The sequence below is a fragment of the Canis lupus genome, chromosome 6 (genome assembly GCF_011100685.1).
Source record: "Canis lupus familiaris isolate Mischka breed German Shepherd chromosome 6, alternate assembly UU_Cfam_GSD_1.0, whole genome shotgun sequence".
NCBI lineage: Eukaryota > Metazoa > Chordata > Mammalia > Carnivora > Canidae > Canis > Canis lupus.
The window spans coordinates 12,607,191-12,629,531 of NC_049227.1; the positions used below are offsets into that span (position 1 = coordinate 12,607,191).

Consider the following 22,341-nt stretch of genomic DNA (forward strand, 5'->3'; position numbering starts at 1 on the left):
GGCAAGATGTGGGCTGGTCTCTAGTGGCTGAGAGTCAGGGGGTGGCAGGGCTGGCAAGGGGGCAGCGGTGGGTGGAGCCTGGGAGGGCAGGAGGCAAGGATGTCCTCATCATAGTGGCAGCTATGAGTGCAGTAGTAGATGCAGCTGTGTGTGTGCAGTCTTGCCCAGTCCTCATGACCCCCCTAGGTGGCAGCTGTTATTCCCATGTAGCAGAGCTGGTGAGAGAGCCAGGAGCCGAACTCGGGGCTTTCTGTCTGACTTTGTCATTTTTAAAGCTACAAGTCAGTGAGCAGGGAGACTCAAGGCCAGGGCTTTCTGGGAAAGTAGGTAGCATGCCCCATGGTCTTGCAAACACATGTCCAAAAGCACAGGTGAGGTGAAAGAGCTTCAGGACTCTAGCTGGAGGAGGGAGTGGGCCCATTTCCAGTTGGGAAAGCACTCGTCCTTGCTGTCCCCCAGTACCCCACCTGCACTGGAGGGGCCAGGATGGAGGGGTGGGAGAGAGCAGCACTGAAGTGGGGGCTACACACTGTTGGGAGGTAATGGTGGTGGCCTGGAGTGGGATGGCAGGCTGATCTGAGAGAGGGAGGACAGGACCTACCCACGCCATTGTCACAAGAGCCCAGATATGAAACAGACTCCTACTGCATTGAGCCATGGAGTGAGGAGGTTTCTCGTGAGGACCCAGCATTTCAGGGGGAAGCTTTTGTTGACTTAAGACATGTTTGAAAATCTTGACAGATCTGGTCTTGAAAAATTGCACTGTTTCCCAAAATTACTCGGAAAGTATGGCTACAGCAGAGCTCAGCTCTACCAGGGATTTAGGCTGGGGAGGGAGTGGCGGCAGGGTGTAGATCCATTAGCTGGAGCTGAGGGGTGGGTGGCTGGGGGCTGTGCCAGGGGCACTGAGAAGTGTGTCACTGCCCCCACCATGGTAAGCCTGCACTTTGTGGCTTTGCTGAGGGCCAGGTGCTGAGCCAGGGGCTTTCAGGTGCTGTCAAGTTTAATCCCCTAGACAGGCCTTCATGGTTCCCATTTCACAGATGGGGCAGTGGGAGCCTGAAGGAGCAGTTGAGGCTCACCCAGCTCAGTCTAACTCCAGAGCTTGGCCTTGGCCCTCAAGCTGTGCAAAATGGAGACATCTGTGTCCTTTGCAGACCTCTACTCTCCCCTCAGGAGGGGACATGTGACAGGAAATGGACCAGATTTGAGTTGGAGCTGGCAGAGTGCTTTGCTGCTCACACCCTGGAGCTTTCCAGAGCTCCTCTGCAGGCTGTGTCTACCCTCCCTCTGCCTCCCCCACCAAGCATAATACATACACTACGGCTCCTTGAGGCCTTGCTCATCTAGGGGTGAGAGCCCCGGGGGCCAGCCTCAGCCTTCCACGTGGCAGGGCAGGTATTTTCCTGCCATGTGGGATCCACACGTCCTGGATTCGCAGCATGGGTCCTCAGCCTGAGTGTTCACAGAACCCCATATTTGGGAGTTGTTTATGCTGTGTTCTGTGCATTCTAGTTACACTTGCTTTGAGAACTGTAATGCTGAATTTTTAGAATCCCCTGGTTTGGAAATCTGAGTCAAAGTTAACTTCACGTGAGTTTTATTGTGCAGTGTCTGAGAGCCTGTAGCCGTGTGCGTCATCACGTGTGCTGGTCTCTGGCTGTGGCCTCCCCAGCGACTTCTGCAGCTTGCCCAGAGGTCATACAAGATGCCATGAGCCAGTTAAGGACGCTTGATGGGTAGAGTTGCTGTGCCCATTGCAAGCCCTTTGGTACCCTCTGTCCCACTCCAAATGCAGGGGTGCCCAGATAGGCCTGACATTCCTGGCTGCTGTCTTCCTGGGGCTTGCAGGAGTGAGGATGCAGGCCTGCTCTTTTTTCCTCACTTGTCCTGACATCTCTCATCCTGCCCACCTCTGCCCTGTGGCCTGCATTGGGTCCTCTGTGTTAATTTCTCTGGCTTGAGCACCTGTCCTGCTGGGGTGGGTTGGAGGAGGGGTCTTGACCACAGGAGGCAGCCTCCTCCATCAACCCCCAGCACGGGCTGGGCCTTTCTGACTTCAGTGGCACCCACGCTTGACTTCTTGCCTGCATGTCTGCAACACCGGGAATCCATGCCTCTCTTTTCACTGGTTCTTTTCTGTCCAGTGCCTTGTTCCGCGTTGCTGCCTCTTATGCCTTTGCTGTCACATCACTGGCCTTTCTGGAGGAAGTGGTGGGAAGTGCGTGGTCAGCAGGCCACATGTCACTGGAAGCTGCAAAAGAATCCCGATATTTAACAAACAGAAGACTCCACAGCTCTGCGACCCTGCTAACCTATCAGAGTCTGTGATTGGGAATTGAATGTTTCTTAATTAGGAGAGGCCAAGTGAGCATTCAGGCTCTAATTTCACTAAATTCCAGGTCAAGGTATTTCTGGATCTCTCATCTTTGCTAGCAGGTTTTATTTGCCTTCTTGCCAGCCCGTTAATCCTTGTGCCTTTTCTGACTGGACTTTGGTCACACCATTTTTCATTGTTGGTGAGTGTTGGATAAAAACGGCAATTGATGAAGGTAAAATAAAGTAACACATTCACGTAATTTAACAAGTCAGAGTAACTGAAATCTCTCCCCCAAAACACCCACCTCACATCCAGAGTGTTTGGTGTCTGCTGCCTGTGGGACCACCTGGAGACTGCAGATGTTCCCAGTTCCCTGGACTGCTCGCCACCCTGCCCGGTGGGAGAGGGGAGCAGGCGTGACGTCTAAGCTGGTCCCCTCTTCCCCGCCTCACCCAGCTCCTGGGTTCTCTACCTGTAAAGTGGGACTGGTAAGACAAAAGGAATTTGTACGTGTAAGGCCTATGGAACAGGGCTTGGCACCTGCAGTCCCCATGATGGTTCTTTATTCATCTAGCAAATATGTGAGCACCTGTTATGTTAGGTTCTGTTCTAGGCAGAGAGATGCTTGTCCCTGGGGAGCTTACATTCCAGTGGGAAAGTGGGCCAACAGTGCACGGAGGGAAGAATGTGGTTTATTAGAGAGTAAAGTATGCTGGAGATAAAGAAGCAGTGTGGGGTGAAGGATGCCAGAGGGCAGGGAATGGGCTTCATGAATCTGAGATTTGAGAAAAGAATTCACAAAGTTAGCAAAGTAGAACTTGGGAAGAACATCCCCAGCCAGCCAGGTAGAGCGTCACCAGCCGCCAGTGTCCATAAATCATAGGCAACTTACATTTAAATGAGTTAATGTTAAAAAAATAATAATAATAAAATAAATGAGTTAACGTGAAATAAAATCAAGTGTGCAGTGTCTCGATGGCATGAGCCATGTTTTAGGTACTCAGTGATGGCATGTACTCGTGGCTGCCATGACAGACAGCACCCATGTGGAACGTTCCCATCTGCATGGAAGGTTTGTTGGATGAGCCAAGTTTGTGCCAGGGCCCTGAGATGGGGTGTGCTGGGTGTTTCAGGAGCAGCCAGGGGCCTCTGTAGCTGGAGGGGAGCAGAAGGGCAGGTCACACTGCTGTGTCGAAACAGGCCAGGGCAGGAGCAGGGCCACCATCAGGAGACCGTACCAGACATTCAGGAAGAGACGCAGAGATGGTGGATTGATTGAATCCATGGGATTGGTGGGGGTCAGGGTGGGTCCAGGTGATGTGGAGGCTTTGGCCTGAGCAGTTGAGCCGATGTGGCTGCCATCAGCTGAGAGGGAAAGGCTGTGTGACACGGCTGCGCATGTGCATACCGGAGTTTATGAGGCCGTGATCTCTGGCCAATGTGTGGAACTGAGCAGACTACAGACTGGGCCTGGGGTCTTCAGCAAGAGTCCAAAGGCAAAGTAAGAATCAATAGAGCAGACTGAGCAGGAGCCTGCAGGGAGACAGACAGGGAGGTGACAGAGGGAATGGAGAGGCATTCTGGGAGCTCTCGGAAGGGATTGGGGTGCTGGCATACTTGTCATGGCGCAGGTGCTTTACCTGTGCGTACAGGTATTGACTCCTTTGACATTCTGAACAACGCCAGGAGTAGAGATACTATTGTCCCATTTTGCAGATGAGGGAAGTGGGGCCCAGAGGGTTGAGGAACTTGCCTAGGTGACAGAGCTGGTTTGTGGTCTCCTGGAAGCACTTCTGCCTCACAGGGCTGTTGAGGATCGAAGAGCGTAACACAGCAGCATTTAGTGGTCACCAAGTGGCTTCCGGGGCTGGAATGTGATCCTTGTGGCCAAGACCCTCCCCAGGGGCAGGGCCATGCATGTGTGGTGAGTTTTGTGTCTGGGGAGGCCCGGAGGACCCGGGATAAATGGGTTTTGTAGGTCAGCTCAAGAACTTGACCACCGCTCATAATGGACTCTCTGTGCATACCGGCTCTGAGAACCATGTCTGATCAGAGCTGGGTACTGCCTGTTCAGAACAGACACCGGTCTCTAAGACGCAGCCAAATGGCCCCATTCCTCTGGAGTCCTGCCTTCTGCGGCAAGCTGAGCCTGGGAAGGCCGGAGTGAAAGGAGCAGGTGGTACTTGCCCGCCTGCTGTGGGCAGGAGCCACAGAGAGGAAGTGGTGCTCTTGAGCCCGGGAGAGGCTGGCACACTGCTTCTGGGGCTGCCTTCATGGGCAGCTCCTGCTTTTCCTGGTAGAATGTCCCTGAGATGGCAGCCCTCGGGGTCCCCGGCTGGCTAGCTGCTGCCACCATGGTCCCCATCGGTGAGGCCCATCAATTTGAGCTTTGTGGCAGCCGGGTCTCCTGGCCGGGAGCTGCCTCCCTGCAGCCAGGGCTGCTCCTGTGGGGAGGTGGTGCAAGGAACATGTTGTTCCGCTGGTGCCTTGTGTTTCGTGGTGCACCTCGGCAGAGAGAGGATTACGAGCCGGACAGAGAAGGGCACCTTCTTTCCCAAGACTGATTAAGCCCTGCCTCGTCGGGGAGGGAGGGGAAAGCATTACCCTGAGTCACCCTGGCTGCTCATGACCTCAGAACCAGGGCAGTGTCTGGGCGGAAGTGGGAGGGCTGGTTTGGAGTCAGGCCCTGGAGGCTGTCCCAGGACCGCCCTAGAGGCCTAGGCTCTGCTGGAGTGTGTGGGCAAATGGGGGGTGCTCTCCTGTGCCCACCGAACCTTGGGGAGCCCAGGCTGCCTTTTGGGGAGCGGGTTTGGAGGCCAGATCCTCACTGGTTGGAAGGTTGAGGCAAGCTGGGAGGGAGCAGGACCACGAGGCCCCCCAAGGCTAAGGTAACTGATGGATAATTTTCCTCATCCCACCGCCCTACCTGCCAGTGCTGCCAGCCTGCTGCCCTGTGAGGAGCCAGGGTGTTTGGATGTGCCAGCCCCTGTCCAGGCAGCTGGTGGAGTGGTCAGGCCTGCCCCATCCCAAACAACTGTTGCAGGTGGTTTCCTTCAGAGTGGAAGTGGTTGGCTAGTTGAAAACTGTTTAAAGACATGTGTGAACATAGCACACTTTTCCTGTGCTTACTGGCTTTGTAACCAAGCTCTTCCTTGGTTAGCATGGACCTGCAGCGCCACCTAGTGACCAGGGCACCCCATGTCTGTTCTTTCCTGCTGGATGCCCCAGGGACAAACCAGAGATTGTGGTCCCGATGCTGGACTTCCTCCCCTCTCATTTTCTCACTTTCAGGTCTGCAAAGGGATGCTTACCTTGGGACTTTTATTTTATTTTTTAATATTTTATTTATTTATTCATGAGAGACAAACAGAGAGACAGAGACAGAGAAGAGACAGAGACAGAGGGAGAAGCAGACTCCATGCAGGGATCCTGACGGGAAACTCAATCCTGGGTCTCCAGGATCATGCCCTGGACTGAAGGTGGCGCTAAACCACTGAGCACCCGGGCTGCCCACCTGGGACTTTTAAAATAATTATTTGTTTTTGAAAGAGAATGAAACAGTGTGTTTGGACATTTTCTTAAGTCAACTTTCCAAAAAAATACACATTTCTAACTGGGAATGACTTTTGCTTGCTGTGTGGGCCTTGTGTGACTTAGGTTGTGGCCTTATCCTTGCTTGGGATGAATTAGGATGGCCACCTTCGTGTCTTTGAGAGGCACTGCTCTCTCCTCTCTGAGTTCTTTTCTATTTTTTTTTATTTAAAAACACTTTTTAAAAAGATTTTATTTATTCATGAAACACACACACACACAGAGAGAGAGAGAGAGAGGCAGGCAGAAACATAGGCAGAGAGAGAAGCAGGCTCCAGGCAGGGGGCCCAATGTGGGACTTGATCCTGGGTCTCCAGGATTAAGCCCTGGGCCGAAGGCAGCGCTAAACCACTGAGCCACTGGGGTTGCCCCAAAAAATCTTTTTTTTAAAAAAAAAAGAACTTGGGACGTCTGGGTGGCTCAGTGGTTTAGCTTTTTTTTAAAAAAAGATTTTATTTATTCATGAGAGGCAGAGACCCAGGCAGAAGGAGAACCAGGCTCCATGTAGGAAGCCTGATGTGGGACTCGATCCTGGGAATCCGAGATCATGCCCTGAGCCAAAGGCAGACGCTCAACTGCTGAGCCACCTGGGTGTCCCTAATTTAAATAAAATTAAGGGGCACTTGGCTAGCTCTGTCCGTAGAGCATGTGACTCTTGACCTTGGCGTTGTGCGTTTGAGACCCATGTTGGCCATAGAGAGTACTTTAAAAAATGAATATGGGCAGCCTGGGTGGCTCAGTGGTTTAGCACTGCCTTTGGCCCAGGGTGTGATCCTGGAGACCCGGGATTGAGTCCCACATCGGGCTTTCTGCATGGAGCCTGCTTCGCCCTCTGCCTGTGTCTCTGCCTCTCTCTCTCTCTCTCTCTGTCTCAGGAATAAATAAATAAAATCTTAAAAAAAAAAAAGAATATAAAATTAAAAACTAGTCTCACTAGTCACATTTCAGTGAGTGATGACTCCCCTACTGGACAGCTCAGGATAGAACATTCCATTGTTGAGGGACATTTTGTCCGGTGGCTGCTCTATTAGACAGCTGGCATTGGTTGTTTTTTTTTTTTTTCTTCAAAGACCCCATTTTATTTATTAAATATTTATTTATTTTTAGAGCATGAAGAGGGGGAGGAGGAGAGAGAATCTCGAATAGACTGTGCACTGATCATGGAGCCCAATGTGGGGCTCGATCTCACGACCCTAAGATCATGACTTGAGCTGAAATCAAGAGCAGATGCTCAATGGACTGAGCCACCCAGGTGCCCCTCAAAGACCTCATTTCAAAATCCTTTCTCCCTTTGTCTTGTGATTTTTGTTTTTTTTAAGATTTTATTTATTTATTCATGATAGACAGAGAGAGAGAGAGAGAGAGAGAGAGGCAGAGGCAGAGACAGAGACACAGGCAGAGGGAGAAGCAGGCTCCATGCAGGGAACCTGATGTGGGATTCAATCCCAGGACTCCAGCATCACGCCCTGGGCCAAAGGCAGGCGCTAAACCACTGAGCCACCCAGGGATCCCATGTTTTGTGATTTGTTAGTGTCCCCAGATGTTTGGATGATGAGGACCTAGTGCATGGCATATCTTGGTCTTGGTTGGCTTTGAGGACTGGGGGGCCATCCACTGCCCTACACCCAGTCCTGGTTGGATCAGCCCCTCTCAGGATGTTCCTGCAAACAGAGCATTTGGGTCTGTCTTTCCTTGGCTGGAATGGGACACACTCTGTCCCCAGCACAGACCCACTGCCTTGTGGGTATGGGCATTTCTTTCTTTTTTTTTTTTTTATTAAATTTTTATTTATTTATGATAGTCACACAGGGAGAGAGAGAGAGAGGCAGAGACATAGGCAAGGGAGAAGCAGGCTCCATGCACCGGGAGCCTGATGTCGGATTCGATCCTGGGTCTCCAGGATCGCGCCCTGGGCCAAAGGCAGGCGCCAAACCGCTGCGCCACCCAGGGATCCCGGTATGGGCATTTCTTATCCTGGAAACTTTTCCTTTTATGAGCACCCACAACTATAGATCACCTTGTCATCAGTCTCCCAGAAGGTCAGCAGGCTGGCTGCAAGGTTACAGTGAGAAACCAGCCTCGAGGGGGTATCTGTGGGTCCTGCATGGGGATGGAGGTTTTGCCCACTGCCACAGCCCCACTGGGGGAATCTGTGTCTGCTGCTGGTAGGGCAGTGGCTCAGAGCAACCCACTATCCCAGGTCTGACATGAGGTTTATACAGGAGTGTCTACACAACACCTGGGTTCCAGGAGGCTCAGAGGGTCCGAAGGAGGGAGGAGATAGCAGCACACAGCAGCTTCCTTGCAGTGGGGGCTGCGGCCTGGCCGGGCATGGGCCTGCCCCTGGTCTCAGGGCCTGGCTGCCTTCAGAGGAGGTCTGCGTCTCCACTGCCACCTGCCTGAAGTCCAACATTGGCCACGGAGACCCCTGAGAAGTAACCTTGCCTGCTGCTTGCTGGCCACCCTTGTGCGATGTCCTTTTGTCTGTCAGATGGAAAGTGACCCAGAGATGGTGAAGCCTGGTGGGGGAGTGGAAGTACTTTCCTCACAAACCTTGTCCTTTGCCTTCCCCAGCCTTCAGGAGGCAGCGGGCTTTGGTTGCCCATGGGCCTCTGCCCTCTGTCAGGCATCCCCCCGAGCTGCAGTTTCCCACAGATGGGCCCAGATCTCCATCATCTGGCTGTGGCTCCTGCTCTGCCTTTTCCTTGTGCAGGCATTTCCACTGGCTTCTTCCATCTGTGCTGCTGGCTTTGGAGCTGCTCTGGCCAGCTGACTGGGGACACCCCCCACCCCATGGCAGCCAGAGCACGCTTTTTTGGTTTTTGTTTTTTTTTACTCACTGCCCCATAGAGCAAGCTATTTAAAAGGATCAAGTGATACCTGTATATCTCGGAGATGGACAGAAATCCTTCGGAAGGCCATGGAAAAAGGAAGCTTCTGGCGCCTAAGCCCTGTTTTCCAGGGATAATCTTTGTGAACAACTTTCCTTGTGTTTTTTGGGGGATGGTCTTGGGTTTCTGGGTAACTTACCAGAGAAAAACCTCTACAAAACCTCCACGCATGCTGGGGTCTTCATCTCCACCTCTCTTTGGCTTCTGTGCTAGCATCCTGGTGCTGCCCTCACAGCCACTACAACACAAGTGATTTCTCTCACAGTTCCAGAGACCAGAAGTTCTAGGTCCAGGTGTTAGCAGGGTTCTTTCTGGAGGCTCTGATGGGGGCCTGTGCCAGGTGTGTCCCCTGGCTTCTGGTAGTTTCTGGCAGTGCTTGGCATTCCTTGGCTTGTGGACATGTCACTCTGATCTCTGACATGTCGTCACATGGTGCTCTCCCTGTATGCTCCTGCACTGCTGTGCCTCTGGCCTTCGTGTAAGGAACCGGCCGCCGGATTAGAGCTACCCTTGTTGAGCATGACCTTGTTCTAATGTGATTGCATCTGTAGACTGTTTCCAAGTAAAGTATATTTATGGGTGCCAGGGGTTAGGACTGTCATGTATCTGTTGGGGTGGGGAGACACAGCTCCCACCAGCTCCCCTCTTCATTCTCCTGGTTCTTGGCCCTTCTCCTGGCAGCTTCTAGAATCCTCTTGGCTTCCCCTAGCCCTCTGTTCTTCCACTGGCTCTCATTCTGGAGGGCTCCTGTGGCCCAGGGTCCTGCCACAAATCCAGGTATCTGCTGGTTCCACAGCCATGTTCCCAGTGCTTGACTGCCCCATCAGTTTTCCTCAGCACCTCCAGCTGTGTCCTACGACATCGCTCTGCCCTCCAAACTGCTCTGTCCTCTGGGCTCTTCTGGGTGCACAGAAAGTTCTGGAAGGGTTTGGAATGTTGTCCTCCACTCTGCTTTTCTGGGCCCTGCTTGTCCCTGGCTGGAGTGTCAGTGCAGACTCCACACCTTCCTGCCCAGTGGCCAGTATGGCTTTTGCCATCTCTTCCTGTCTTTCTAAAGCCGATCTGACCTGGGTGGATCTCGCCAGTCTCTTGTCTGCAGTTGAAGTCCTAGCTCTTCTTACTCTCCGCTTCCCGCCAGAGGACTGTGGATCTGCCCGGTACCACCTCACCCTTCCTACCTGGCTTGGGCACCTCTCCTGCCCCAACCTTCAGATTCCCTCCTTGTCCCTTGGCGTTTCTTCATTTATCACAGACGAGCAGTGGTGGGTGGCAGGGACTGTATCTAAATATGTCTCTCTGCCCCCCGCCCAGCAGGTTCTCATTTGAGGTGGTTGGAGTACTGAGTGGGCTCTGCAGCAGACGTGGTAGTCTCTAGGCTCTGAGCAGTGACGTGGCTGGGGTCTGTACAGGAGCTGGCCTACCAGGTTCCCCCCCACACACCCTGCCCCAACTCAGGATCTTCTGGGAAGACCCCAGCGTCTGAGTGCTCTCCCAGTGCTCCAGGGTACTATGGTGTAGACCAGCGTGGGGACAACTGGTGGAGGCCCTCTCCAGCTCCCAAGGATGTGCCTGGGGGTGCCCTAGCCCAGGAGGCCCCTGTGCCTGGCCGCAACACGGGTCTCACTCTCCTCTCCCCCCGCAGGCTGGAACAGCCCTATTTCAGCGCCAACGCCCAGTTCTTCCAGGCGCTCAGCCAGTGCTCTGCGCTGCAGCGCCTCTGCCTGGTCTCCCGCAGTGGCACGCTCCAGCCTGAGGCTGTGCTGGCTTTCATGGCCCGCTGCCTGCACGTTGTTGTGTGCCACATGTTCACCGGGGAGTCCCTGGCCACCTGCAAGAGCCTGCAGCAGTCCCTGCTCCGAAGGTGAGTAGCTGGGGGTGCGGTGAGGGTGGTGGCTGGCAACCTAGTGGCTGCTTCTCCCTCAGGCTTCCTGCAAAGCCCAGCAGCTAATATCATGGACTTAAAAAAATGCCTGCAGAGGTGGCCTGAGAACAAAGTCTAGTTTCCTGTCACTTTCACCTCAGTGCCTTGCCTCCTGGGCACTCCCTCTGCGACACGTTTAATGTCTATGTAGTTGAAGCTCTGAAGAAGAACGCCCCATGTCCCCACGGTGCTGTTCTCTGGGTGAGGGGTAACAGTGCGCACTGCAGTCAGCCTGCAGACACTCGTCTGTCCTCAGTGCCCTCCCTGGACCTTTTCTGTCCCCAGGATTTGATGCAGAACGCCTCATCATGTTAGTTGTCACCTCCCTGTAGCCTTCTTGGGTCTGTGACAGTCCTGTTTTTCCTGCTTTTTCATGACCTTGACACTTTTGAAGAGCACTGGCTAGGTATTTGGTAGAATGTCCATGAGTTTGGGCCAGAAATCCACAGAGGTGACACCATGTCCTTAGTGTGCTGTGCCGGGCACACATGGTGTTGTCATGTCTTCTTACTGGTGTCTGCAGGCTTCTCAGATGTAAGGTCACATTATTCCCCTCCTTTTTTGGGGGTAAGATTTTATTTCTTTATTAGACACAGAGGGAAAGAGTGAGCGGGAGGGGGAGGAAGAGAATCTGAAGCCAACTCCCCACTGAGCACAGAACCTAACGTAGGGCTCCATCCCATGACTGTAAGATCATGAAACCAAGAGTTGGATGCCCGACTGACAGAGCCACCCAGGTGCCCCCATTACTCCCTTTCTAATTAACAAGCATCTTGAGAGTCTGCAATCTTGTTTTCTGTGAGAGTTTTGCCTACTGATTTTAGGGGTCCATGGATGGATCTTGCCAGTGACGATTATTAATTTGATGTTTGGCTAATGACAATTTTCAGTTTCCTTCATTCTTCCTAGATTTATTAATGGGAACTGCGCTGTGAAAAAGAATCTGTCCCTTCTCCACATTTGCTTATTTAGTATTTCTTTTTTTTTTCTTTAGTATTTCTTTATAAGAGTACAGACTCATGGATATTTACTTATTCAGGGGTTTTCATCATGCTCACATTATTCATGTGGTTACACAGATTGGTCAGTTTTGGCCATGGGGGGTGTTCTTTCAGACTGGGTCCTATGCTCTTGCAACATACCCCTTCCTTTTTTGAGCACTTCTTACTTTCTGTCACTAGCAGACATTCCAGGCCCAGCCCTGGAATAAACTATTTCTTCATGGAACCTGGCTCCTTTTATTGGAGGGTGGAATTAGAAACCAAGGTTGGATGCTGGGTGTGCTCACTGCTGCTGGGGTGTCCTTGCCTCCAGGCCACCTCATGGACAGAGTAGGAAATTCATGTGTGTGAATACACGGGCACACCCCCCCCACACACACACACCTGTGTTTCGATATCACCCATTGGCATCTATGTTACAAACGAGTTCATACTCATGCCCTCTCATCCCCAGCTCATATCCCAGGTTTCCTGCAGACCCCCTCTCCTTCTTTATGACATCCCTCCCTGTTGGCTCTTGCCATCCACAGTGTGTTTGCTGGTTCATTCCATCCTAGTGTGCACACCTAAGTCAGTTTTAGAATCGCCAGCTCACTGCCTGGAGGATAATATGTGTTCACACTCTTGTCTGATCCTTGTGGTACCCTGTCTTCCAGAGTTACTCAGAATTGCTTTTTGCTTCCCATCCCCTTCATTGTGGTCATGTTGCTCATTTGTAATGCAGTCAGGCTTCCTTTATTCCTGCATTATAACACATTTTGCAGTTGCACTACATCCTGGTAGATTTTATTTGTCTGGTGTTTTGGTACGTGAAGCCTCACAGTGGCTCTCAGGGTCAGAGCTCTATCAAACGGTGTGCTTGGAGAAGTGCCATCCACTCCTCCCTGCCTCTACCTCGAGACCACCCCCCCTCAGACAACTGGTCTCATCACTTCTTGGTTATTCTTTCCATATTTTTTGCACAAATAAACAGTATTTTCTCCTATCCCCTTCTTTCTTATATGTGCTTTTGCTTTTTTTGCATGATAATACGTAGGAATTTCGTTCCTACAGGTCTTACTCATTCTTTTTACAGCCTTGCATTCTTTTTCCATGGTGGTAAAATACACATAACACAATTCCCATTTTAACTGGTTCTAAGTGTGCAGTACAGGCAGTGAGCACATGCCCACTGTTGTGCAGCCCCCTGCCCTCTACCCACAGGCTTCGTTTTCCCAAATGGAGGTTCTGCTGCATTAGCACTGACCACCCAGCCCCTGCCCAGCCCCTGCCCAACCCCTGGCGCCCACCATCAACATGCAACCTCAGGTCTGGCTTTTTCTGCATTCCCTTAGAAGTTTATTTTAAGAAGCCTAAAAAAAAAAAAAGAAGAAATTAAAGATTATGATGTATTGATTAAAGGGAAGCTGCTCTGACTTGCTGAATCCTCTAGTATGAGTTTGCTTTTCAAATCCCCGAAATACATCCCCAGGCATCCCCCGAAGTACATCCCCAGGGGGCTTTGTTTCTGGGCATTTGTCATGTCCACAGATGTCTAATACTGTGCATGGCTCTGTGGCCTGTGCTTTTTTTTTTTTTTTCTCTTCGACCTGTGCTTTTCATCTGACGTTGGTTTGAGATTTGTTGTTGCTATTCACTGGGGCCACTTCATTCCTGCTGAGGGCTGTGTGTGCCAGTCCTTCAGATGGATTTGTTACATTTTGTATTTCTGTTGTGCTGATGGGCATTCGGGTTGTTTCCCATGTTTCCTCTATCCTCATGAACATCCTCATATAGGTTTCCCCATGTGCAGATACACAGATTCCTAGAAGTGAACGCATTCATTCAGTGTGTATTCAAGAAGATGCCAAAATGCTCTCCAAAGCAATTCTCCCAAGACCCGCTTCCCCTAGTAGGGTGTGAGAGTTCCTGCCCCACGTCCTTGTCCCAATCCTTGATATTGTTGGACTTTCACATTTTCCTGGTCTCCTGGGTGAGGATGGCCCTCCTGTGGCCCACACTTGGGTCTTGTTTGTTCCCACCGAGCATTGTCTGGTGAGTTTATCACCAGGCCATATCCTTGTCTGTGATTGGCTCTGCAGATCCCTTACTTTTCTGTTGGTTTTCTTTGGGGAGGGGAAGAGGAAAGCTCGGGACCAGTGTGCCTTCGCTGTATGCTCATTGGTGTGCTCAGTGGTGAGAGTCTGGGCTGATGCTCCTAGTCAGTGGGCACACCATATCAGCTATCCTGGAGCTATTTCTTTTCCTCCTGGTTTTTCCTGCCTGTTGTGTTCACCATTGCTTCAGATTGCTATCATGAGTTTAATACCTCCTCCACTGCCCCTGTAAACCCAAAACTTCCTTTAAACCTGCCACGTGTCCTTTACCCTGTTTTAAGAACTCAGATATCAAAGCTGGTTGGTTTGTGTGCAAAATACAGCCAAATGGGCTTTGAGTGATGGCTCTGAGGAACTGCCTCAGGGACTGCCACGTGTCAACCTGAGTGCTTCACTTATCTGCTAAAGGCTCATAGACTTCTGCAAACCCAGATCGCACTTGGGGGGTTGTGTTAACTAAACAAGTGGCCAAATATACCTTTGGCCAGGTAAGCACTTATTGTCCCCTCCAACAGGAAATGGTGAGCTTGGGTCAGCCTGAGGTTTGTGGGAGGTGGTGTTCATAGGCTCCCCATTGGTGAAACACTCCAGATGCCACGGCTTGTGTGGACTGTGTGGCCTGTGTGCACCTCTGCAGCACCCCACGGATCCTCCCACTCCTCGAGACTGTGTGACAGTGGTGAGTATCAAATGCAGACTCTTGGGATTCCTGAGCTTCCAGCTCACACTGGGGAAGCCAGGCAAGGGGTGGTTTTGAAGGCTTAAATGATCAATATCAGATTACTCACCTGTCTTAGCTTGACCTAAGGCAGCTTATCAGGCGGGAACCATCATGCAGGTTGATGGGCAGTGGGCCTTCTCTGCAGCCTGCGTGAGAAGAGATCTTCTAGATTGGCGTTCTCTACCTTCCTCCCCTGGGCTGAAGCTCTTTGAGATGCAAAGATGTTTCTTTCTTTTTCTTTTTCCTTTTCTTTTCTTTTTCTTTTTCTTTTTCTTTTTCTTTTTCTTTTTCTTTTTCTTTTCCTTTTCCTTTTCCTTTTCCTTTTCCTTTTCCTTTTCCTTTTTTTTTTTTTTTTAATAAGAGAGGAATTTTTTTTTTTAAACTATTTATCTGACAGAGCACTTGAACACAAGAAGGGGGAGGGGCAGAGGGAAAGGGAGAAGCAGGCTCCATGCAGGGAGCCCGATGCGGGACTCGATCCTGGGTCTCCAGGATCATGCTCTGGGCCGAAGGTGGCACTAAACTGCTGAGCCATCCGGGCTGCCCAGTTTTGACCATTTTAAAGTATAGAGGCATACCTGACTCTGTTGTACTTTATTCTTAGATGCCGTGTTTTGTTTTTTTTACAAATTGAAGGTTTGTGACAACCTTGCATCAAGTTTAGTGTCCTTTTTCCAATGGCTTTGCTATGTGTCTCTGTGTCACATTTTGGCAGTTCTTGCAACATTTCAAACTTTTTTATTGTTATGTTTCTTCTGGTGACCCATGATCAGTAGTTAGGACTCTGTGGAAACTCACTTAGTGGTTAGCATTTTTTAGCAATAAAGTATTTTTTTTTAAAGATTTTATTTATTTGCAAGAGAGAGCATGAGCAGGAGGATGGGCAGAGGGAGAAACAGGCTCCCTGGGAGCCTGACCTGGAGCTTGATCCAGGGATTCCGGGATCATGACCTGAGCTAAAGGCAGACACTTAAACAACTGATCCACCAGGTGCCTTGCAATAAAGTATTTTTTAATTAAGGCATGTACAGGGATCCCTGGGTGGCGCAGCGGTTTGGTGCCTGCCTTTGGCCCAGGGCGCGATCCTGGAGACCTGGGATCGAATCCCACGTCGGGCTCCCTGTGCATGGAGCCTGCTTCTCCCTCTGCCTCTGTCTCTGCCTCTCTCTCTCTCTCTCTCTCTCTCTCTGTATGACTATCATAAATAAAATAAAAAAAAAATTAAGGCATGTACATCGTTTTTTAGACATAATGCCATTGCACACTCACCAGGCTACGGTATAAAGATAACTTTTACATGCTGGGAAGCCAAGCATGTATTGTGATCATGTGGCTTGCAATATTGTGACACTTGCTGCACTGAGGTACTTGGTAGTACAGTCGTCTGGAAAGGGGTGCACAGTATTTCCGAGGTCAGTGCAGTGTTAGTGGCTTTGAGCACATTCATGTTATTGTGTGGCCATCAGCACTGTTGAGCTCCAGATTCTTGCATCTTCCCAGACTGAAACTGTCCCCGTGAAACATTGACTCCCCCTTCCCCCGTCCCCCAGCCCCTGGGGGCCTCTATTCCATTTTCTGTTTCTGTGGATTGATGCTAAGATTCTCCCCCCCGCCCCCTTTTTAAGGACCTATGAGCCACTGGGAAGAGTTGTCGGTACCCTTATCACCCTCACTGACTTTGAAGTAGGTCACCACGTTCCCGGGGGCTCCAGCTTTGAGAAGCTGACACCTTCCCTGCTGGACGTGTTCTGCCCAGAGGGGCTTGGACTGGCCTATTGGCTCCCTCCTGGTGCTGAGAGCCAGTGGTTCCTCACTTCCTAGGCCTGCAGAGACAGCAACCAGCTTTGGGTGTCGCGGGTTTTCCCACCGTGTACATAAGAACCTTCTCAGCAACGGAGAATGTCTGAAGTGACCACACAGTTCAGAGATTGTGCTTTTGACAAGAGAGGGTCTGGACGTTTCCTTCCCCATGTAGGCATCACTAGCTGATGAAGCTAATTCTGATCCTCAAAATCCTTCTCAACACAGTGCTCCAGGCCAGCTGATCAGACTTGGCACTGAGATGCCAGTCCCTGCTCTAAGCTTCTCTTTTTCACTTTTGGTTCTGTTTACAACGTCCCTGTCTGTATACCTTTTATGCCAGTAGCCTGTTTGCATCCTCACAGCTCATCTTAGTGGCCTGCTCAGGTGCAGCCCCTACTAGGCTGTGAGCTCCCTCCCCTGACCTCTCGGACTATACCCATCTGCCTCTTTCTTAGTGAGCGTAGCACACACGATCATGTTCTTTGCAGCCCTGTCAGGTAATGAGGCTTGAGGACTGGCATGTGATAGCTCTTCTTTCCTGGTGCATCTTTGCACTATGAGCACAAAACTGGTGCAGGGTTGGGGTCACTGGCAGCCCCCATGGGCAGTGGTCATGGCTGCCGCCTGGAGTGTGGCACCTGAGACCAGACCTGGAGCTGGCCTTGGTTCAGTGGATTTCTTGGGCAGAAGCTGCACCAGTCCCTGTGTCCCTGTGTCCTGGCATCTGGCACAGGCTCTGGCCATGGTGTGGCCCATTGGGTGCCTGGTGCTGGCTCAGGGGCATTAAGGGCATCCTCCAGCCCACAGTGCTGAGAATCCTGTGCATGTGGCTGCCCTTGTATGCTCCTCCAGCAAACCTCCTTTGAGCCTCTGTTCTGGATCCCCATCTTAGATGCTGGAGGCTGTGCTGTCACCCTGTTCGCAAGTACTCCTTTTGTGCCAGCACTCTGAGTTATTCCTCTGTTGTTCAAGCCTCCCAGAACTCTTGGGAGATACATGCCGTCAGACCTAATATATAGATGGGGAAACGGAGGCTCTGGGAGGTGCTGCAGCTGAGTAGTGCAGGCTGGACCCCAGCAGGGGCAGAATTGGAGTTTCTGTCCAGAAGGAAGAAGAGCACCCCCCCTCTAGAGGGCTGTGCTAGGTGCTGCGTGGGACTCTCCAGAACCCTGTGGCCATCTCACCCTGAGCCCCCAAGTCCTGAGGTAGGCTCATAGGGCTGAAGAATCTTCTGTGCTTGTCCAGGCTGCATTCTGATCCAGGTCTACTGGAAGCCCTTCTCCAGCCATGCTGCTGGGGGCAGGGCTGAGATGCAGCCTAGTGATGGGAGAGGCACTGGTGCCCCATCTGTGGATACCCCCCTAGTGGCCTCTGCTGCCTGCGGTTGTCTGGAGCATGGCCCCGGCTGGGAGTCTGGGCCATCCAGCACGGCCTGTAGAGGTCTCTCTTGGCTGGGGAGCGGCGCAGGGTGGCTCTGCTGGCCTTCCAGCCCGGCCTTGCTGCCTGAGCAGGGCCCCGGTTGCTTTTCTGCAAGGGTCCAGCAGATGGCGCCGTGGCTCAAAGCAGCCTGCGTGTCCAGTGTAGTGCCCTGGTTTCTCTCCCGAGGGCCTGTCTCCCACCTCGGAGAGGGAAAAGGGAAAGGCTGGAATCTGTCCTTACTTTTCGGAGGCCTTTCTTTTTTCTTATCTCCTTTCCTGCCTCTGGCTTAGAAATTATGGAGCAAGAGGAGTCCCCGGCCCTAGGCTTTTGTGCCACTCCTCTGCCCGGAGTGTGTGAGTGTGAGTGTTGAAGTCTGGTTGCTCCATGACTCAGCGGTGACTCAGCCACAGGGCCACTATGACATCTGCAGTCCTGTCCCCAGGGGAGTGGTGTCTTTCTTCAGGCCCAGCACCTTCCTCCTGGTTCATGTGTCTGACCTACAAGTGGCTGTGTTCCCAAGGTGTTTTGGTGCCCCTTGTGGGATTTACAGCCCAGCCCTGCCTCTCAGGAAGTGGCTGGTCTTAGGTAGGTTTCCTCAGTGGGGAAGGGAGTTGGTGATGGCTCTGGAGAAGGTCCTAATGGTGGTGGCAACGTGTGTCTACCAGGCACGGTATCCTGAAAGGTGCTCGTGCTCTCTTGTTTTCTGTTCTTGCTCTTTCAAGTTTGAGAGGTTAAACATTTGGGCCCTTCTCTGACCCCTGGCATCACCTTTGCTAGATTTTGGGGGGGGGGGTTGCTTCTCCTGCATGTGCCCCCACTTTGGGTCCCTCTGGTGTTCCTGTTGTCTAGAGCTGGGACGGTGCCATGGGGCAGTGACACCTGTGGGTTTGAAAGCTCTTGGGGCCCCTCTGGGGAGCAAAATGAAGCTTTCTTCCTGCTGCCCTCCTGCTCCACACCCACTGTGAAAACACCTTAAGTTCATTGGGTCAGGTGTTTGTCCCCACATCCCTCCTGGCCTCAGACGCCCGACCCAGAGCCAGCCTCTGTCTGACCCATTTGCTTTCTCTCTAGAAATGTGGAGTCATCCTGTCCTGACTGAGTGAGCCAGGGCTGCCCTCATCTAGGCCTCGGTCAGACTGCAGGATGGACAGCATTAGGGCAGGAGCTAGGCCGCTTGGCCTCTGTGGGACTGCCCTTTGATTCTTCCTGTCTGTGCTGTGCACCAAGCCACACCTCTGCTGCCTACTTTCCCTGGCCTGGCATCAGGCGGGGCGGGCCCTTCCCAGGAGCTGTCAGCTCTTCTGATTTTCTGTTCTGTCTGGAAGCCGCCTGCAAGGTCTCGTGGCCCCTGGGGGTTGGGCTAGGGCAGTACCCACACTCCACTTTTCGTGGTGTCCTACACAGAGTGGCAACAGCTTGCTTTGGTCCTTGTGGCATCCTGCTGAGGTCCGCCTTACCTTACTGCCTCGGATCCCATGAGCTGGGCTCACACTGTGGCCTTTTGACTCACTGGCTTTGTGACCTTTAAGTCTGTCACTTTCCTATCTGAGTGGACTGTGCTGTCTAAAGTAGCAGCCATGGCACCTGCCTCCTGTGCCTCAGTCACCTTCTGGGGACAGCATCCCCAGCAACTCTGTGCCCGCCCTGATGCATGTGACTCAGGTGGTGGCAGGGCCTACTACTGCTCTGTAGGTTTGGCATTGCTGTGGTCACCCTGCGAGGGAATGGCTCTCTGCTGCTCCCAGGCTAACCCGCAGGGCCCTGTCTGAAAGGCAGGGACACTCAGGGAGGCAAGGTGGTGGGCAGAAGATGCTTGTGCCCTGCCAAGTCCCCTGTTTGCTGCTAAAGTTGTCTGAAGTGAGGACATGCCGGTTCTGAAGCTTGGTTGTGTGCTCCCCAGAAGGCAGGGGCATTCCCAGTGCCAGCGCCCTCGGGGGCCACGTCATTCCTGGTCTTTCCAGGCCACGTGTGTTTACTTGTCCCTGACCTCCGTCGTTTGTCACCCTGAGGGAGTGTCGGGTCAGAGCAGCGTAGCCTCCTTTTCCAGGAATGTCGGGAACCTGTCCTGTCCATGGGCAGGAGCAGGCGCGACCCGGGTCCGACGGGGTCGGACATTCCACTAGTTGGGGTCAGGTCTCTGCCTCTGAGGCCCTGTGGAAATTCCTTCCCCCAGGCGTGCCGGAGTGCATTTCTCAGCAGAGTCTCGTGCTGGTGAGGAATGTGGGCCCGTGAGGTCGGCAGGCAGTTTGCTGCAAGTCGTGAGCCGCCCGAGCTGCCCGAGCCGCAGTGCAGGGCTCCCTGTGCCTGCCCCCGCCGCCCTACTCCTTCCTGGCCAGCGCCTGGGCTCGGCCCCCGGGCCTCCTGCTCCGATGAGCCGCTTTGTGCCCCGAAAATGCATCCAACTCTGTCTGTGTTTGTGTTCTGTAAACGTGTTTAGAAACGAGTAAAGTTTACAGATGGAGCAATTAATTGTTGAAGTCTGGGGAACCCTGGGAGCTTTAGAACAGAAAGTGGATTTTAAAATACAGAATTAGCACTGCTTTATGGCCTTAATTGCTGGTAAAGGGGCAGTTGAGCTCCATCGTGAATTGCATCGGCTTGCCCTGTTTTCGCGGTGGGTTTCTGGGAGCATTTTGTCATTCCTACCTGGAATGCTGAGATGCACGTGATCCGGGAAAGGACCAGGCTGACTGGGCTTGGCTTCTGCAGGTTTGGGGTGGCGGGGCAGTGGAGGGGGACTGATGACCCTCAGCCTGGCCTCAGAGCTTGGAGGCTGGCGGGTTCTGGCTCTATTTGTGAGGGAAGCCCCCAGGCTGAATTGGGAGTGAACAGGCCTTAGGCCAGGTGCCGTGGGACCCACTGCAGTCCCTAGCCAGTGGGTGGGGGGAAAACGTCAGGAGCCTGACTGTCGCCCACGGCTACGGATCAGTGTGGAAGATGATCAGTGATGAAATCTCTTGTGGTCCAGATTGTCCAGGCCACCCGAGTGGCTAGAACCCCATGGTGTGGATGCATCTGCTGTTGAGCAGGAGGGAGCCCTTTCCCACTAAGTAGTCTTTCCTAGGGCCCTCCACGGCTGTGAGGGGAGGCTCGGCGGGTAGAAGCGGGGTCTGGGCTGATTCTTGGCCAACTGTCTGCCTTTGTGCTTCTTGAAGACCGTTAAGGCATGTGTGGGTGGCTTTTCTAACTTATCTTACTGCTTTGGCTTTTCTGTAAAACCTTTATCTTGGGGCGAAGAGGCCATCAGCTTCAGTATTGTTTCTAGTTTCTCTGGCAGAGAAGCACACCCAGCAGGTGTTTGGTGGCTGATTGAACCAGTTCCGCCTCCAGGCTGTTTCCCAGTCTGCCCCTCCAAGAGGCTTTCCAGTTCCTTGACACCTTGAGGTCCCAGGGTCCCCACCCTCACTCAGGAGTCAGGCCCAGACTGGTTCCAGCACAGTGACTGTGCAGGACATAATTTTCCTGAGCCCCCACTGTCATCTGCCTATGTCAGAGATGAGCATGGAGCCCAGGCCAGTTCTCTCTGCTTCTTTGAAAGGGGCACAGGCAGGCGCAGAGTGGATTTACAAGATTAAGTTGCCCTAGGAGATTGGGGAGTCTTTCCCCAGCCATTCTCCATTTCGATCACTCTGGGACCCCATTCTCTTGACCCAGTTAGGATGGGTCAATTGGCTTCTCACTGTAGCCCTTAAGTGGTGTCTGAGTTTGTTGAAGGCTTGTCTTTTGAGGTATAAAAATGTTTTGACCCAGTAACCCTATTTCTAGGATTTATTTTGAGGATACAGTTCAAAATGCAGAAATAATTATGCTGTATTAAACGATGCTTATCAATATAATAGTATGGGGGAAGCTTCCATATGTGCCCGCCTGGGATGATGCCTGGGTGGGTGTGCTGCCATTGCAGGTGAAGCAGGAGGTCCAGGGAAGCCAGCCCGAGGCTCGGGAGTGCTGGGTATCCTGTCTGTCAGGCCAGAGTGGACATGTCCTGACTGCACTGTGGCCACGCTGTGTCTTTGTTTAACATTAAGATGGCAAGGACCAGAAGGAAGTACAACAAACCTGATGCAAGTTGTGTGCACCTAAGTCACATCTGGAACAAATGTGTACAGTACAACAGGATAACGTGTGACAGCAGGACATGGATGAGGAGGTGGACAGGGCAGGTGGCTGGCCCAGCTAAGGCGGGGTTGGCTCTCTGTCCCCGGGAGAGGGGCCTGTCTCTGCCCTCCTGCACGTATTCTCTGTCCTTTTTCCTCTTTAAACAAAACAATGGTTTAGAAACAAACAAAACCTCTTTTCTGCTTCCCGGAGTGTTCAGAGAAGGTCTTTTGTATCCTGAGATTTTTGGATAGCTGAAGGCACCCTTTCCAATGCCCGTGGTGTGTTCACAGCAGCTCAGGTAGAGATTTTTCTCTGCCGTACTTCCTTTCCCACCATTACCAACGGCAGAGTGTAAGTATAGTTTAACTTTTCTTCAGTGCTATCCTCAGGCCCTCCAGGAAGGACAAGCCTTCTGCCCCATATAGGGGAACCTCTGTTGACCCCCTTCTCATGATGTCTCCTCCCTGCCTCTCCCGT

At 52.3% G+C, this 22,341-nt stretch overlaps 1 protein-coding gene, 1 long non-coding RNA gene and 1 other non-coding gene across 9 annotated transcripts in view; 2 read left to right on the top strand and 1 right to left on the bottom strand.

Annotated features, from left to right (window-relative positions):
- The window catches only part of FBXL18 (F-box and leucine rich repeat protein 18), a 65,435-nt gene that overhangs the window by 14,366 nt on the left and 28,728 nt on the right, over positions 1-22,341 (top strand). For 2 of the 7 annotated variants that reach the window (XM_038539556.1, XM_038539560.1), the window contains 2 exons: positions 10,445-10,663; positions 14,412-14,499. The exons of 1 other annotated variant lie outside the window; for it this stretch is intronic. In XM_038539556.1, coding sequence (XP_038395484.1) covers positions 10,445-10,663; positions 14,412-14,499 — 307 coding nt within the window. Of the gene's footprint in view, positions 1-2,635; positions 3,230-10,444; positions 10,664-14,335; positions 14,361-14,411; positions 14,500-22,341 lie in introns of those variants that run through there. 4 more of the 7 variants (XM_038539559.1, XM_038539557.1, XM_038539558.1 and 1 more) reach the window with 3 other exon arrangements.
- Positions 4,349-4,420, top strand: MIR589 (microRNA mir-589). Its single transcript, NR_049505.1, has one exon. It is a non-coding gene; the product is annotated as a microRNA mir-589 (primary transcript).
- Positions 13,265-14,816, bottom strand: LOC111096227. Its single transcript, XR_005360645.1, has 2 exons — positions 14,609-14,816; positions 13,265-13,528 (listed from the first exon to the last, which is right to left on the bottom strand). It is a non-coding gene; the product is annotated as an uncharacterized LOC111096227 (long non-coding RNA).